General features: G+C 41.1%; 1 protein-coding gene and 1 non-coding gene across 7 annotated transcripts in view; both read right to left on the bottom strand.

The window, feature by feature from the left end:
- Window positions 1-12,498, bottom strand: part of SLC25A26 (solute carrier family 25 member 26) — a 149,830-nt gene extending 137,332 nt beyond the window's left edge. For 3 of the 6 annotated variants that reach the window (XM_025884710.2, XM_073901520.1, XM_025884715.2), the window contains exon 1: window positions 12,220-12,497. In XM_025884710.2, the coding sequence (XP_025740495.1) occupies window positions 12,220-12,294 (75 nt within the window). In that variant the 5' untranslated portion in view covers window positions 12,295-12,497. Of the gene's footprint in view, window positions 1-12,219 lie in introns of all 6 variants that reach the window. The other 3 variants (XM_025884711.2, XM_073901521.1, XM_025884713.2) reach the window with 2 other exon arrangements.
- Window positions 12,499-15,402: 2,904 nt separating this feature from the next.
- LOC112834324 (small nucleolar RNA SNORA64/SNORA10 family) lies at window positions 15,403-15,508 on the bottom strand. Its single transcript, XR_003210849.1, has one exon. It is a non-coding gene; the product is annotated as a small nucleolar RNA SNORA64/SNORA10 family (small nucleolar RNA).
- Window positions 15,509-17,008: the final 1,500 nt, after the last annotated feature.

Here is a 17,008-nt window from a genome sequence, read left to right as displayed (position 1 = left end):
ACAGACCAATATCCTTGATGAACATGGATGCAAAAATTCTCACCAAAATACTAGCCAATAGGATCCAACAGTACATTAAAAGGATTATTCACCATGACCAAGTGGGATTTATTCCTGGGCTGCAAGGCTGGTTCAACATCCGCAAATCAATCAACGTGATACAATACATTAACAAAAGAAAGAACAAGAATCATATGATCCTCTCAATAGATGCAGAAAAAGCATTTGACAAAGTACAACATCCTTTCTTGATCAAAACTCTTCAGAGTATAGGGATAGAGGGTACATACCTCAATATCATAAAAGCCATCCATGAAAAACCTACAGCGAATATCATTCTCAATGGGGAAAAGCTGAGAGCTTTTCCCCTAAGGTCAGGAACGCGGCAGGGATGTCCACTCTCACCACTGCTATTCAACATAGTATTAGAAGTCCTAGCCACAGCAATCAGACAACAAAAAGAAATCAAAGGCATCCAAATCGGCAAAGAGGAAGTCAAACTCTCACTCTTTGCAGATGATATGATACTTATGTGGAAAACCCAAAAGACTCCACCCCAAAACTGCTAGAACTCATACAGGAATTCAGTAAAGTAGCAGGCTATAAAATCAATGCACAGAAATCAGTGGCATTCCTATACACCAACAAGACAGAAGAGAGACAAATCAAGGAGTCGATCCCATTTACAATTGCACCCAAAAGCATAAGATACCTAGGAATAAATTTAACCAAAGAGGCAAAGGATCTGTACTCATTAAACTATAAAATACTCATGAAAGAAATTGAAGAAGACACAAAGAAATGGAAAAACGTTCCATGCTCATGGACTGGAAGAACAAACATTGTGAAGATGTCAATGCTACCTAGAGCAATCTACACATTCAATGCAATCCCCATCAAAATACCATCCACTTTTTTCAAAGAAATGGAACAAATAATCCTAAAATTTGTATGGAACCAGAAGAGACCCCAAATAGCCAGAGGAATGTTGAAAAAGAAAAGCAAAGCTGGCGGCATCACAATTCCAGACTTCCAGCTCTATTACAAAGCTGTCATCATCAAGACAGTACGGTACTGGCACAAAAACAGACACAAAGATCAATGGAACAGAATAGAGAGCCCAGAAATGGACCCTCAACTCTATGGTCAACTAATCTTTGACAAAGCAGGAAAGAATGTCCAATGGCAAAAAGACAGTCTCTTCAACAAATGGTGTTGGGAAAATTGGACAGCCACATGCAGAAGAATGAAACTGGACCACTTCCTTACACCACACACAAAAATAGACTCCAAATGGTTGAAAGACCTAAACGTGAGACAGGAGTCCACCCAAATCCTAAAGGAGAACACAGGCAGCAACCTCTTCGACCTCAGCCGCAGCACCTTCTTCCTAGAAACATCGCCAAAGGCAAGGGAAGCAAGGGCAAAAATGAACTATTGGGATTTCATCAAGATAAAAAGCTTTTGCACAGCAAAAGAAACAGTCCATAAAACCAAAAGACAACCAACAGAATGGGAGAAAATATTTGCAAATGACATATCAGATAAAGGGCTAGTATCCAAAATCTATAAAGAACTTATCAAACTCAAGACCCAAAGAACAAATAATCCAATCAAGAAATGGGCAGAAGTCATGAACAGACATTTTTCCAAAGAAGACATCCAAATGGCCAACAGACACATGAAAAAGTGCTCAACATCGCTCGGCATCAGGGAAATCCAAATCAAAATCTCAATGAGATACCACCTCACACCAGTCAGAATGGCTAAAATTAACAAGTCAGGAAACGACAGATGTTGGCGGGGATGCGGTGAAAGGGGAACCCTCCTACACTATTGGTGGGAATGCAAGCTGGTGCAACCCCTCTGGATAACAGTATGGAGGTTCCTCAAACAGTTGAAAATAGAGCTACCATACGATCCAGCAATTGCACTACTGGGTATTTACCGCAAAGATACAAATGTAGGGATCCGAAGGGGGGGGTACGTGCACCCCAATGTTTATAGCAGCAATGTCCACAACAGCCAAACTGTGGAAAGAGCCAAGATGTCCATCGACAGATGAATGGATAAAGAAGATGTGGTGTATATATACACAATGGAATATTATGCAGCCATCAAAAGGAATGAGATCTTGCCATTTGCAACGACGTGGATGGAACTGGAGGGTGTTATGCTGAGTGAAATAAGTCAATCAGAGTAAAACATGTATCATATGACCTCACTGATATGAGGAATTCTTAATCTCAGGAAACAAACTGAGTGTTGCTGGAGTGGTGGGGGGTGGGAGGGATGGGGTGGCTGGGTGATAGACATTGGGGAGGGCATGTGCTATGGTGAGCGCTGTGAATTGTGCAAGACTGTTGAATCACAGATCTGTACTTCTGAAACAAATAATGCAACATATGTTAAGAAAAAAGAAAAAGAAGAAGATAGCAGGAGGGGAAGAATGAAGGGGAGTAAGTCGGAGGGGGAGACGGACCATGAGAGACGATGGACTCTGAAAAACAAACTGAGGGTTCTAGAGGGGAGGGGGGGTGGGGGGATGGGTTAGCCTGGTGATGGGTATTAAAGAGGGCACATTCTGCGTGGAGCACTGGGTGTTATGCACAAACAATGAATCATGGAACACTACATCAAAAACTAATGATGTAATGTATGGTGATTAACATAATAAAAAATTAAAAAATAAATTCATGAGACTGAAAAAAAAAAAACAGCTAACAGAGAATAGGAAAAAGAAAAAAATACCGATATATTTAGCCACACAGCAACATATTTAAGATTTAAACAGAAAGTTTTGGGAGTGCTTATAATTTTACATTAATACTGTTTTGCACATAATTATGTTCAAAATGCCCAAGCCAACATCAGTTGAATATAAGGAACTCCATCAAATTCCTTTATTCTTTAGGTCTGAGAAATTTATTTTATTTATGATCATTTATCAATAAGGTTATCAGACAGGGGCGCCTCAGTGGCTCAGTCAGTTAAGCATCTGGCTCTTGGTTTTGGCTCAGGTCATTATCTCATGGGTCATGGGATCAAGCCACACGTCAGGCTCTGGGCTGAACTTGGAGTCTGCTTCAGATTCTTTCTCCCTCTCCTTCCCCCTCTATTCCTCCCCGCTTGCATGCGCGAGCACACATTTTCTGTCTGTCTCTCATCAGGCAAGATAAGTTTCAAGATTTGTGGTCGCTTACACTGAAAATTGTAGTTAAGAACAAGACAAAAATCCAAATATACAAAACATAACCCTGATAACCAGCAAGCCTTACTAGAGAATAACAATTCATTGAGACCTTGATGTAAAATATGCCTATAACTTAATAAATGTAAAGTGCTGGCAGGCTGTAGAGAGGAAGTAACGAATGAGTGCTTTGAAATTACACTGGGAGTTAAAATTCAAGACTGCATGCTATAAGACCTTTATTTTTCAAAAGGAGGCTGGCACCAAAAAAAAAAAAAAAAAAAAAAAAATCACTGCTGTTCCACTACAGAACAAAATCAAAGCACCTGTTTAATTTAAGCAAAATCATCACAGGCCACTGGCCTGAACGACAGCTGAGAACCAATCAAACCCTTGACATGGCTTCCGTGAGGAACATCGCTCCTTGGTCTTCACAACCGGGCAGCCGCCGGTGACTCTGCCTCACAGACAAAGCCTGCTTCTGCTCACCTGCGTACTTGTCTTCTTCCCCACCAAGATTCCCTCTCCTTCCAGCGTCCTGACCCCTCTACACTAATGGCAGCATCAGCTTCAAGAAATGCCAATGTCATCTTGCCACTCTCCAACCTGTAAATCTCCCAAAATTTCCAGGAGCCCTTAGGATAAAGAACCAAATCACAGTACAGCCTACAAGGCCCTGCAGTGCAGGGCCCCACCTCCCACTCACCTCCACCTCCACTGCCCTCTTGCCACCTTGCCCTCTTTTCCTCCCAGCCACCTGACCTTCCTCATTTCTAGGACTGTGTACAGATGCTCCCTAATCTCCCAGTCTAGGTTTAGACCCTCTTGTTTGCACATGCTGATCACAATTTTAATTCTATAGTTGACCATCTGACCATTTCTTCAATGTCTGTGCATCCCACCAGACTGTAAGATCCATACCTGTTTTGCTAACCATTATGTTCCCAGCACCAGTACACAGCAGGCACTCAATAACTACTTAAAGAATGAATGAATCGATGACCCTAATAAAAAGTTACTACCTCTGTGTTAGAAGTTACTACAAATCAACCTTTAACAGGTACATCGAATTAAAAACAAATTGCAAAAACAGGACCACGCAATTCACAAAAGAAAAATATAAATAGCCAACAAAATTAAAAATATATTGCTTCCCCATTATTAATGATCAAATAAAAACAAAATTTTTCCCCATACATCAGAAAAGGTTAAAAATAGTAAGAATAATTATAGGCACTATTAAGGGAAACAAATTATTACAAGCTCCTGAACGACAATTAGGCAAAATGAAAATTTTAAATTATAAGGCCTTGATCCTGTGATTTTATTTCTAAACATTTCTTCCACAGAAGTAGTACATAAATATACAAGATGGTTTACTGCAGCATTATTTGTAACAGTAAAAAACTGGAAATAGGAACGTCTGGGTGGCTCAGTCGGGTAAGTATCTGCCTTCAGCTCACGTCATGATCTCAGGGCCCTGGGATCAAATCCCACGTCCAGCTCCTTGCTCAGTGGGGAGCCTGCTCCTCCCTCTACCTGCCTCTCCCCCTGCTTGTGCGCTCTCTCTCTCTCTCTCTGACAAATACATAAATAAAATCTTAAAAAAAACAAACTGGAAATAACCTGATGGTGCATCCTTGGGGACTTGTTAGATAAATTGTTATCTCTGAGTAATGGATTGCTACACAACCTTTAAAAGAATGAGGTCAATCTGAACACACTGGCACAGAAATATGTTATCTTTTTAAATTAATCAAATAAGCTATAGAATATATGCTGTATCATCTCACCTTTCAAAGAAATGTGTATTGATTTGCATATATGCATAACTAGAAATCTGGAAGCATACATACTGAATTGCTATAAGTTATTGCCTCTATGGAAAGAAATTCGGGACGAGTAGCATTTTTACTATCTTGCTAATTTTTGTATTGTTCCAGTTTTGTAATGAGTGTTATAAACACAGAAAAGTAAAGCTTTTCAAAATGAATACCGCTCCACCAAAAAAAAGAAAAAATCCTAATTCACTGGTTGCATGTGGTATATAGTAGGCACTTAATAAGAGGTAACTAAGAACCTCAACCCATGGACCCTAAACTACCTCTCCAGCTTCATTTTGTATCCTCTTACAGACCATGAGCCTCACCCAATCTTACTGTTTCCTGAACATGTCCTAAAACTTCTCATTTCTGCCCTCCTGCTTAGGCTTTTCTTTCAGTGTGGAATGTCCTTCCTGTGCCCTTTGTCTCCTGTTGACAGCAGACCACCTAACTCCCCTGCCACCATACCTACGTACATACATATATACACATGCCAAGATCCTGTCCACCGTTAAGGCTGTGACCAAAGGCCACATCCCCTCTAAAGTCCTTCCCAAGCTCCCAGTCAGAATTAAATGTTACTTCCTTGACTCCCCCATATAACTCCATTTATATTTCACTTTGGTACTAACTAACCATTTAATCTGACCTGACATTAATATCCTTCGGAACAGAAGTCACGTCTGTCACCTTTGTTCTCCTGAATATCTAACCTGGAACCTCCTAAGTAGCAGGGCTTCTGCACCTGTTTGCTGGTTTGAATCAAATGGAAATGTGAGATGATAAGAAAACACTTTATGAAAAGATTAAATGTTCAGAAGAAACACAGTCCATCACTCTTTAATTGCCCCTGTTATGGTTTGCCCAGAGCACTTGTGACCACGGAAAGCCAGTGCTATCTGTCTGCTACTTAGCATTCCACGTTTACACTGACACCTTGTGGTCTACTTAGGATGACTTCTCCAGAAATTCTGTTTACCCTCTCCTCCTGATGGAAAAGGCTGTGTCGGCTCACTTTTGTTTAGTGAGGCTATTCTCAAGAACACAGTAATGGTTCTAGAATTTGACTTGAGTATCCTTCCGTTTCTCCAGAAATTCTTTCAGATTTATTGTCTAAGAACATAGCTTTGACCTCAGACAGAGAGACCTGGCTTCAATCTCAACTGAGTCTCCTTAGGAAAGCTATTTCACCCTCTCTAGGTCTACACTTCTTCGTGGGGAAATAATAGTACCTATACCTCATAGAGTTTTTCACAATGGAGATTATATGAGAATTAAATACAACTCGTGAGCCCTTGTCTCCTTTCTACAGCAGACCACCTACTCCCCGGGAAATGCCAGTAAAAACTGCAAAATGCCAGCCTTAATCACTTATCAATAAACATGAATTATTTCTAGTATGTTACTATAAATATCCTTCAAAGTTTCCTGATGCAGTATTTCTGACATGACAATATTAAAGCCATGAAAAAGGCTTACTAGAGACTGAAGACCATGTTCATACATTAAATCTCATGCATTCGTATATAGAATACACAGATTCAAGTCTTTCATTAGTAATAATGAATTGCAATGTCTCCTCCAACTCTGCTCCCTGGACAAGAATCACCCATGGACACACTCCACGTAAAGCCAAATCATGCAATGCATAGCAGGAACAATTCAGCACCAACTTAAAAAACTTGAGGAATATTTATGTTCAAATCTCTTTGTGACCATTAGATTTGAACGTATGGGTTAATTTTTTAGAAGCAATGCAAAATTGTAACCACATGACAGGCTATGAAAAAACTGCAGAGGCACAAGTTAAAGTGCTCAGGAAATGGTTACTTTTTAATCACTCCTTACCACTGCACAGCTAATTGTTGTTGCATTTTCTTTTTTTTTTTTTTTTTAAAGATTTTATTTATTTATTTGAGAGAGAGAATGAGAGAGAGAGAGCACATGAGAGGGGATAGGCTCAGAGGGAGAAGCAGACTCCCTGCCGAGCAGGGAGCCCGATGCGGGACTCGATCCCCGGACTCCAGGATCATGACCTGAGCTGAAGGCAGTCGCTTAACCAACTGAGCCACCCAGGCGCCCTGCATTTTCTTTTTAATGTCTGCCTCCTATTTGACTGTAAACCCTGAGGGCCGGGACCGTATCTTCGAAGCACTCTTCCCAAGTACCACAGCAAAGGCTGACAAACATGTCTCATTGAACAGACAAGGATACCTAATTTGTGGACGTGGGAAAACTACGGGTGTTATTTTTCATCTTTCCTCTATTTGACATTTCATTAATGCTATTCAAATATCATATATGTTTTCAAGATTAAATGTTTATTTCAACGTGTAGCATTTGTTTGGGAAGCGGTAACAAAAGCACATTAACAAGTCTTTTACAATTATCAAATACTAAAACTTTCCCAGCGGCCCCTCTTATGGTGAAAGAGAAATGGGAAAGGAAAAGTGGCCCTATCTTCTAGTACTTGAGACACAGAAAAAAGGCCTCCATCACAGCACTGGTTCTCAACAGTGTTCCTAGATGACTGGTGGTCTCCAAGGGTGCCTTGATGCTCCACTGACTGATCAAAAGTCAGAACACACTTGTGTCTAGATGACTGTCTACTCACGACAAAAACAAGCAAAAAAGATCTGCTCCCTCTGACTTAAATGCCATAAAGACAAAAGTCACACAGAGCAACCTAGCAAATGTGGAAGCATAATTCCCAATTCCTTACAGATCTGGAGATAAGGCTTCATCATCGGATACTAACTTCCCTTTACACCAGATTGAAGACTAGGAGGCAACTTTCCAGAGAAGAAAGATATGTGGCAAAAAATGTCGAGAACTTCCCTCAAAGTATGTCCAATACTTGATTCTTCTCTTTTCTTCTGTTTTCTCACCCCACCTAAGAAGCCCTGGCAACATTATTCCCACCATTCCCCTCAAGTCACATTCGGCCAGTGGTTCTGAGCAGAAGGTGAGGCCCAGTGAGAAGACACTAGTACATGAAGAGGATGAAAAAGCTTTTCCAGAACCACCTCACTAAGAAAACAACTTAAAAAGAACAGTCAAGCAGACAGTCCTTGCTTTACACAGTAACAACATGCATGAACTTCAATTCCCACAAGTAACACAAGTCATCCAACACCATGGTTCAAATTACAGTTAACACAGTGACATTTTCCAAAAATAGATAATCAAAAGAGGGAACTAGCCAACAAAGATCAAAGTGCAGCAAATAAATAAAAAGTGCTAACACTGAAAGTGAAAGTCAAGTCCAATGTAAAGTTACAAAAGACATAACCAGCCGTGGGAATATGGACACTGCTGTCCAAGAGAGATTCTAGATATGCATCAGAGGAAATTTGTGAAGGCCAACTTACCAACATAAGTGAGGAAAGTGGCTATGACCAAAAGGATGAAGATGTCCCAGAGGAAGGGACGCCTGCAAAAAGTCTTCCCATTAAAGGAACTCTTGGAGATACTGCATAAGGTTGAAAGCACACGGGATAAAATGCTAGAAGTTGATCCAACCTTAGAAAGCAGTATGACACTTTGCCAAGGCATAAAAGAGATGTTTGTTCTGTATTGTAAGTTATCTGACTAGAAGACCAGCACTGGTCAAATTACTTTTGACACGTTTTTTCACAAAGAAATAAATTCTTGGTTTCTAATGTTTTAAATTATACTGTTCTCCATATTAGCTTTACTATTTTTTTCACTTCCCTATACATTTTCGATCAACATTAAGAGTCTGTCATTTAATGCTGACAAGAATTTTTAGGTCATTGAAGAATCATACGCTTTCTCATCAGTTATTCTGACTATTCTGCATGGTTTCCGCTTGCACATTTTGACAACCCAGGCTACCACGCAAAAGACCGTCTGTACTCTACACACTTGCCAAGGTTCTTTTCCCTGTAACCTAGGACTGGTTAAAAGTAACTACAGCAGGATGTTTTGGGTTTCATCCAAGTAACAAGCCAGATAAATTCATGAACTACCAGGACAATGAAATAGTTAAGTACTGAAGGGGAGAGAAGAGTCGGGCAGGAAGGAAAAGAGATGTAATACAGGGTGTGGTATTTTTAAAAATATAAAGTACTTCTTTATATTAAAAAAGACTAGAAGACAAAAAGTAATGCTACTATCAAAATTATTTTGTATTTTCTTGGGAAATTGCAATAGTTCTTTTTTAATGAATGGAACAGTCTTTTTATAGTTTTAATTACGCATGAACAGATGTACCTATGTGCGGTGTTATATTTTTTCTCTTTGATAAGTATTTTCCATGTTCTAGCACATACTCTCCCACAAGCACTGTTGTTAATAGCCCCTAAATAGTTGATGAAATGCATCTCTTAACGTTCAACCTAACCATTCCTGTGTTTCATGTTTAAGTGGCTTTCCATTATCTTCACTCATTTAAATGTTATGAACATCTTTAAGTTACTAATACTTAGTTCCAAACTGCTTTCCTAAAAGTATGCACCAGTCACTGTACTCTGAGGTTTTCTCTTCTGAAAAGCCTACTTCCTCCAAATGAACACTAACATTCCAGAGGTTCTTCCAGTACTCTACAACCCTCCCATCCTCCTCCTGAAGCTTTAGGGAGTATTTAAATGTCTGCTACATGCCAGGCTCTGTACTGCATATCTGACATTATCTCATTTAATACTCAGAATCTGAATTTCAAGGGCAGTAATCATTAAGACCTTTCATTCATTCATTCATTCACTCAATAAGTAAAGCTGAGTACATATAAAATGCCAGGCACTGGTAAAACAGTAGTAAACAAAACAAAACTCCCCCAGGAGTGCTAAGCCTCCCTCAGAGATGCTCCAAAGCTGGGGGAGAAAAAAAAAAAAAAAAAAAAGCCACTCCATTGCTGAAATACTTTGATAATAAAACTTTCTAATGGCTTCCATTATGCTTCAGATAAAATCCAAATCCTTTCCATGGCCCACAAAGACTCACTTCAGCTGACTTTCTCTACCTCTCCAATATACTTCCGCCAACACTACCCTTACCCACTAGGCCCCAGCCACCACTTTAACATCCTCAATTCTTTCCACCTGAGGGTTTTCCTTCATGCTGCTCTACAAAATGTCTTGCGCTTTCTTACCTTTTATGTCTTAGTTTAATGTCACTTCCTCAGGGGCTTTCTCGGCTACTCTATTTCAGGGAGGTTTTCTAATATTATTCTATCTCTATCCCACTGCAGTTCATTTCTTTTTTTTTTAAATAATATTTTAAAAGATTTATTTATTTGAGAGAGCGAACACAAGTGGGAGGGAGGGAGAGAAAGAGAGGAACAAGCAGACAGGGCGCCCATCCCAGGACCCTGAGATCATGACATGACCCGAACTCAGACGCTTAACGAACTGAGCCACCCAAGCGCCCCTCAGTTCATTTCTTAAATAGTACTTAGGAGTTTGGTTTGTTCACCACCATACCTCCAAGGGCTATCGGAGCGCTCAGTGGACAAAATACACGGCAGATAAACTGTGTGCTTAATAAATGAAATCATTCTTCCTTAGCTTGAATGAAATCTAACTTCCTCAAAACTTCTACTTATTGCTCCTAATTTTATCTCGTGTAACTCTAATGGAAAAGAAGTATATTTTTCAGCATTTCTACCATACTTTAATAAATTTTAAAACTACTGCTCATTTGTTAACTTTGGCACTAACCTGTTTTTAGCAACAGCTATGGCTGCTGACTTGAGAAACAGTATCAAGGAGTGTTTATGGGCATGGAAGCCCACAGTACACCAACTGGATTGGAATCTGAGCTCCAACACCTACACATATGAAATAGATCTCACCTGTGTGACTTTGGAGACGTCCCCTAACCTCTCTGTGCCGAATTTCATTTGGAAAACCAAGAGAGGACTTCACTGTCAGAACTGATGCATATGAAGAGCTTATCCCCGTTCCTGGCAGGGCAATGTTAACTGTCAAAACTACTACCACTGTCACGCCAGCTGCAGAGGAAAACTTCAAAATGGTAAAATATCTCTTTGGATCTTTAAAACCTAGTTTACACAAGTCTCAGCAAACTTAAATTTAAAACCATCATCCCACAAGTGTGGCTAAGGCACCCCCTTGCACCTCTTTCCATAACACCCTGAAACGAGCCCTCGTGCCATTCACCCTAACAGTCACCTTACTATTCTATCTCCACCACCCGACCCATGTGCGCAGGTCTAGCTTGTTCACCATATTATCTCCAACACCTGCAACAACAAACCTTTGATAATTAAATGAAGAAATTCCACCAAGCCTCCATTACTCCAGTGGGAGCCTTTTTTTAAAAAGCTGCCTTTTTTTTTTTAATACTGTTTCTGTCTACTCTTCCACAATGACCAATCCGTATTCACTGCTGGACCTGCCATAACAGAGGCTTCAAAATATTACAGAAATTGTTGTTCTTAGGTTTTGTTTTTGATGTGAAAACATGTTGATTCTTGTAGTTTTCTAAGAAATTAATATATATAATTAATTTCCTAATCTCCTTTCCATGGCCCACAAAGACTCACTTCAGCTGACTTTCTCTACCTCTCCAATATACTTCCGCCAACACTACCCTTACCCACTAGGCCCCAGCCACCACTTTAACATCCTCAATTCTTTCCACCTATACCAATATAAAAAGGAAATTAATATATATAATTAATATTATTATTATAATATAATAAATACTACCATCTTACTGGCTCCGTAACTACTTTTCTTATCACTATACCCACAGCCTACAAGAACGCTTGAAAGAAAATAAACAGATTATACATTGAATGAAAGGTCATTTTCCGAGAGTGAAAACAGATAAAAGCTAAATGAAAACCACAGTCCTGGACAGGGAGGAGTCTGTGCGATGTAAACGTTTTTTGTTTTGTTACACATATTTAATTTCCCAGTTCTCCAGAGTGTGGTTACAGTATATAATTGAAGCTCTTTTTTTTTCTTTAGGTAAACCATCTGGCGGAAGACTGTCGAGCACCCCCCCACCCCCCCGTCTCCTTCTGTTTTCCGGGTAGGAATGACACAACCTTGACCCAGAAACCCCGCGCTCCCTCCCAGACCTGCCTAGTGACCAGTGACCCCAGGACGGTTCAACGCGCAAAACCGGAAGAAAGTGCTAGGGCACAGAAGCCACTATGGGCTCCAGTGCGAGACTCCAGCACCCCGAGCGCCCACCCTACCGCCCAGCACTCACCACGAGCGAAGCCGTGAAGCCAGGCCGGTCCATGGCCCCGCAGACACCTCCAAGGCTATCAGTCGAGGTTCTCATTCACTAGGCGCCGCCATCTTAGAGGAGGACCAGCAGCGCGGCACTTCCGCGGCCACGTGAGATTGAACCACAACAACTACACGTGCAACCCCGGAAGCCTTGCCGAAGGAGCGCGGGGAAGGAGGGGAGGAGGAGTCCGGGGAGGGATGTGGTCGAGCCAAATCTCGCGACTCTTCTCTGTCTGTCCTGCCGCCCCTTGTGATTCGCCTAGACGAAGGAACTCTCGCGAGTAAATAAGCCTTGGCGGGATCCTGGAAGAGAGCCCCTAGCGGAAGGCTGGCTGAAGCTAAAGCGTAAACCCCAAAGAGGCGTGGCTTAGTGGAGGGCGGGGCCCTGTAGGGGCAGGACGGATTTCGGGAGGAGGCTTGTGGTTTCCAATTACTTCATTTTGGTATCCCTCTTGGTTTTAGGTGTACAAACTTTGTCTGAATCTCTGTAAAACAGACACAACATCAGAAGATTATTAAATAGGGGCGCCTGGGTGGTTTAGTCGGATAAGCATCTACCTTCGGCTCAGGTCAGGATCCCTGGGTCCTGGGATTGAGCCCCGCCTTCGTCTCCCTGCCCAGCGGAAAGCCTGCTTCTCCCTCCCTCTGCAGCTCCCCCTGCTTGTGCTTTCTCTGTGAAATAAATAAAATCTTTTTTAAAAGATTATTAAATAACTATATATAAAAGACTTTCAAAGTTTCCTTACTCCAGCTAAAAATTAGCATCCTCTACTTCTTACTAGCAGTTATTGCACTTAATATTATTTACTTTTTAAATTATTTATTTGCTTATCTTGTTCGCTGCGGTACCGGTGCGCATATCTAGAAGACCAATTTATTAAGTACTTAGTAAAAGTTTCTTGGAGTGGACCTGACTTTACATTTATTTAATAAAGTTCTGTGTTTTCTTTTTCTCATCTAGATGTGTCATCTAGAAATGATTAACAAGCATACCTTTAAGGGTTTCAGATTCTGAGCTTCACTAGGTGAAGTTTGGGTACTACGTTTGGGCATAACTTCTCCAAGATTGAGTTTCCTCCCTGAAGTGGGGTTAATGATAGTAACTTCTTCATTTGGTACTATTACAGATTCCATGAGGTAATGCATACACTTTCTCAACTTAGTTCCTGGTTCATAGGAAGTGCTCTCTAAAGATAATGGTAATGTCACCTTCCTGCTTTAAATTACTCCTTTTTGGACACATGAGATAGTCCAGCTCCTTACACACTTCCCAGATGGTGTTTTCTGTCACACATCCCACTGGCTAGGCTACTCAAAGACAGACTATACACTTTCAAGCCTCTACATTTTACCCATGTTGTTCCCTCTACCAACAACACCTTTCCCTATGCTGCCTGCAGAACATTGGTACTCTCCTGTTTGCTACATGTCACGATCCATAGGCCATCTCAAAATATGCTGGTTCACGTCTCCCAGGCCAGCTGGAGAACCTCTTACACTGTTGTTTGTCTCTTTCAAGGGCTTATATGACTAAGGCCCCCAAGGATAATCTCCCTTTTGATTAACTCAGTGATTAGGGACCTTAATATCATCTGCAAAATCTTTGCTGTATAATGCAACATAATCGTGGAAGTTATATTTCATCATGCTAACAGGTTCTACTCACACTCAAGGGAAGTAATTGTACAAAACGTATGAATTATAGGGCAGGAATCTTGAGAGCCATCTTAGAATTATGCCAACCATATTTACCCATAAGCCCTTGCCAGCAGGTTCCTCAAAGTCCATCAAGGTTCTATCAGTGGCTTGCACTAATGTTTTCTTCAAAGTCCTTCCCTTTATCTACTGCCTGGTGACAAAGCCACTCCTATGGCTTAAATGTTTGTTACAGTAGCACCTCATTTTCAAGTCTCAAAATCTGTACTGGTTACCTATTGCAGGGTAACAAACTTAGAACGACAGTAAACTTTTATTACCTCACACAGTGAGGTATGGCTCAGCGGAGTGGTTCAGTCTCAGAGTGTCTCTCATGAGTGCGCCATCAGGTTATCAACAAGAAGGCTCGACTGGGACTGGAGGATCCACTTACAAAATGGCTCACTCCCATGACTGGCAAATTAGCACTATTGGCACATGGCCTCAATTCCTTGTGACACAGACTTCTCTACAGGGTTGCTTGAGTGGTATGCTCATGATATGACAGCTGGTTTTCCCCAGAATGAGTGGTCTCAGAGAGAACAACACAGAAACTATAATGTTTTCTACGACCGAGGCTCAGAAGTCACTCAGTTGTTATTCCTGCAATAGGCCATTTGTTATACAGGTCATCCCTACTTTTTATGGGATTGGACTAGGCATGACTACCAGGAGGTCAGAATCACTGGGTGTCACATGGAGACTGGATAACGCATCAGAGATATGCAAGTGAAAACTGTGATGAAATACGACATACCCCCTAGAGCAGCAACGATAAAAAAGACCCAAAAGGCCAAGTGTTGTTGGCAAGGATGAAGAGCACCTGGAACTGGTACAACCACTACAGAAATCAGTGCCCTTCTTATTTTTTATATATATGTTTTTAATCAGGCTTTAATTCACTTTATTTTTCTTGTGTAGAACTATGTGGTGGCCCTAGTGGGAGCCAGGGTCCTCTGCACAGAGACTCTGGCATGGGTCTTTACAAGATGATCAGTGAATTCCTGATAGGGAGACTTTGTGAACACAGTCTCTTTCCAGAGGTCAGGGGTGAGACAGTTGTAGGTCTTGGAAAATGCATCAAAAGTGGCCTTGGCAAAGTTGCCCAGAGTGGCAGTGGAGGCCCTGGCCAAGGTGTAGAGTTGTCAACCCCGGCCATCGTCAGTAGCTTCTTGAGACAATGTCAGTGCCTCTGGGTAGCAGGGATGAACCACAGCAGCCAGCCACTTCACATGGAACAGTGTGGGCATACCGATCTTGTTCCCACAGGAACCTCTCCACACGAGGACAATGGAAGAGTTGGCTAGGACGATGGCCCCATGGATGGCAGGGGCCACCTCCTTTGAGCACAGAACACCCAGACCAATGGGTCCACTGTAGTCTCTGATGGCAAGAAAGGCCTGTGAAGAGCCTGAGATGGTTGGGAGCCCACTGGCTTGCAAAGCCTCAGCAACCACAACCCAGGGCCTGGTGTACCTCTCAAGGAAAGAGTGGCCACTGTAAGGCCAATCTGAAGTCCTCTGGAGCACCTTTCTCTCTATTCCCATTTTTTAATTGCTTTCTTAAAATGTTTCTGCCTATAACCGAATCCTCCCCAAATTCTCCCTGTCCCCCACCCCCAAGTTTTCCAATATACCTCTTAGGTATTTACCCAAGAGAAATGAAAACATGTGTCCATTATTGTTCACAGCAGTTTTATCCATAAGAGGCAGAAACTGGAAACAACCCAAATGTCTATCAACTAGTGAGTGGATAAACGTATTGGGGTACATCTATACAATGGAATATTACTCATCAATAAAAAGAAATGAATTACACATGCAAAAATGTGGATTAATCTCAAAGCATTATGCTAAATGAAAAAAGCCAGATAAAAACAAGTTCATACTTTGTAATTCCACTTATATGAAATTCTAGTAAAGACAAAATTGTAGTGACAAAACAGACCAGTGGTTTCCAGGCACTGGGGTGAAGGCAAGGGACTGACTAAAAGGGGGCACAACCGCATCGGGTTCCCTGCTTGGCGGGGAAGCCTGCCTCCCCCTCTCCCACTCTCCCTACTTACGTTCCCTCTCTTGCTGTGTCTCTCTCTGTCAAATAAGTAAAATGTTAAAAAAATAAAAATAAAAAATAAAAAGGGGGCACAAAACAACACTTTGAGGGGATAGAGATGTTCTGTATCATTATTGTGGTGGCCACTGCTTAGGTCTATACATTTACAAAAATGCATCGAATTGTACAATTTAAATGGATGCACTTTACTGTATGTTAAGTTATACCTCAATAATTGATTAAAATATCATATTTGTCTCACAGGATGGGGATGATTGGATATTATATTCATGGAAAGTACACAGTCCAGGGCCTGGCATGTAGAAAATATTAAATTTATTCAGTATTTTCCTATTGTTATAGATTCTGAATGCTATAAATGATTGATAAATTATTGAGGTGCACAAGACTTGGTGATACATACTACTATACCTCCCTCAGAGAAAACAAATGTTATTTCCAGTCTCTAATGACCTTGGAAGTTTTAGATAAAACTTTTCCCCTAAAATTAAGGGGAAACTCTTTTCCTCTTCAATGTAATGACTGTTTTTAACTATGTAAGAAGAAATTATGTTGATACCATTTTCTGGTAACTTGGAAGGCAATACAATTCATTGGATGCCTTCCAGTATCAAGAAGAAATGTTGTATTCTCTCCTTTTTTACAAAGGTAAAAGTTTTATCAACTATTTCCACTAGATGCCCTTTAAGAAACATAGATCTTACAACATAACCTGGGAACTCCTTTTCAAGAAATGCTAGTACAAGGGCACCTGGGTGGCTCAGTCATTAAGCATCTGCCTTCGGCTCAGGTCATGGTCCCAGGGTCCTGGGATCGAGCCCCGCATCGGGCTCCCTGCTCCGGGGGAAGCCTGTTTCTCCCTCTCCCACTCCCCCTGCTTGTGTTCCCTCTCTCGCTGTGTGTCTCTCAATCAAATAAATTAATAAAATCTTTAAAAAGAAAGAAAGAAAGAAAGAAAGAAAGAAAGAAAGAAAGAAAGAAAGAAAGAAAGAAAGAAA

The sequence above is a fragment of the Callorhinus ursinus genome, unplaced genomic scaffold (assembly GCF_003265705.2).
Source record: "Callorhinus ursinus isolate GAN/ISIS: 27379988/994484 unplaced genomic scaffold, GSC_fseal_2.0 scaffold15, whole genome shotgun sequence".
Lineage (NCBI taxonomy): Eukaryota > Metazoa > Chordata > Mammalia > Carnivora > Otariidae > Callorhinus > Callorhinus ursinus.
This window is presented reverse-complemented; position numbering and strand designations above follow the sequence as displayed.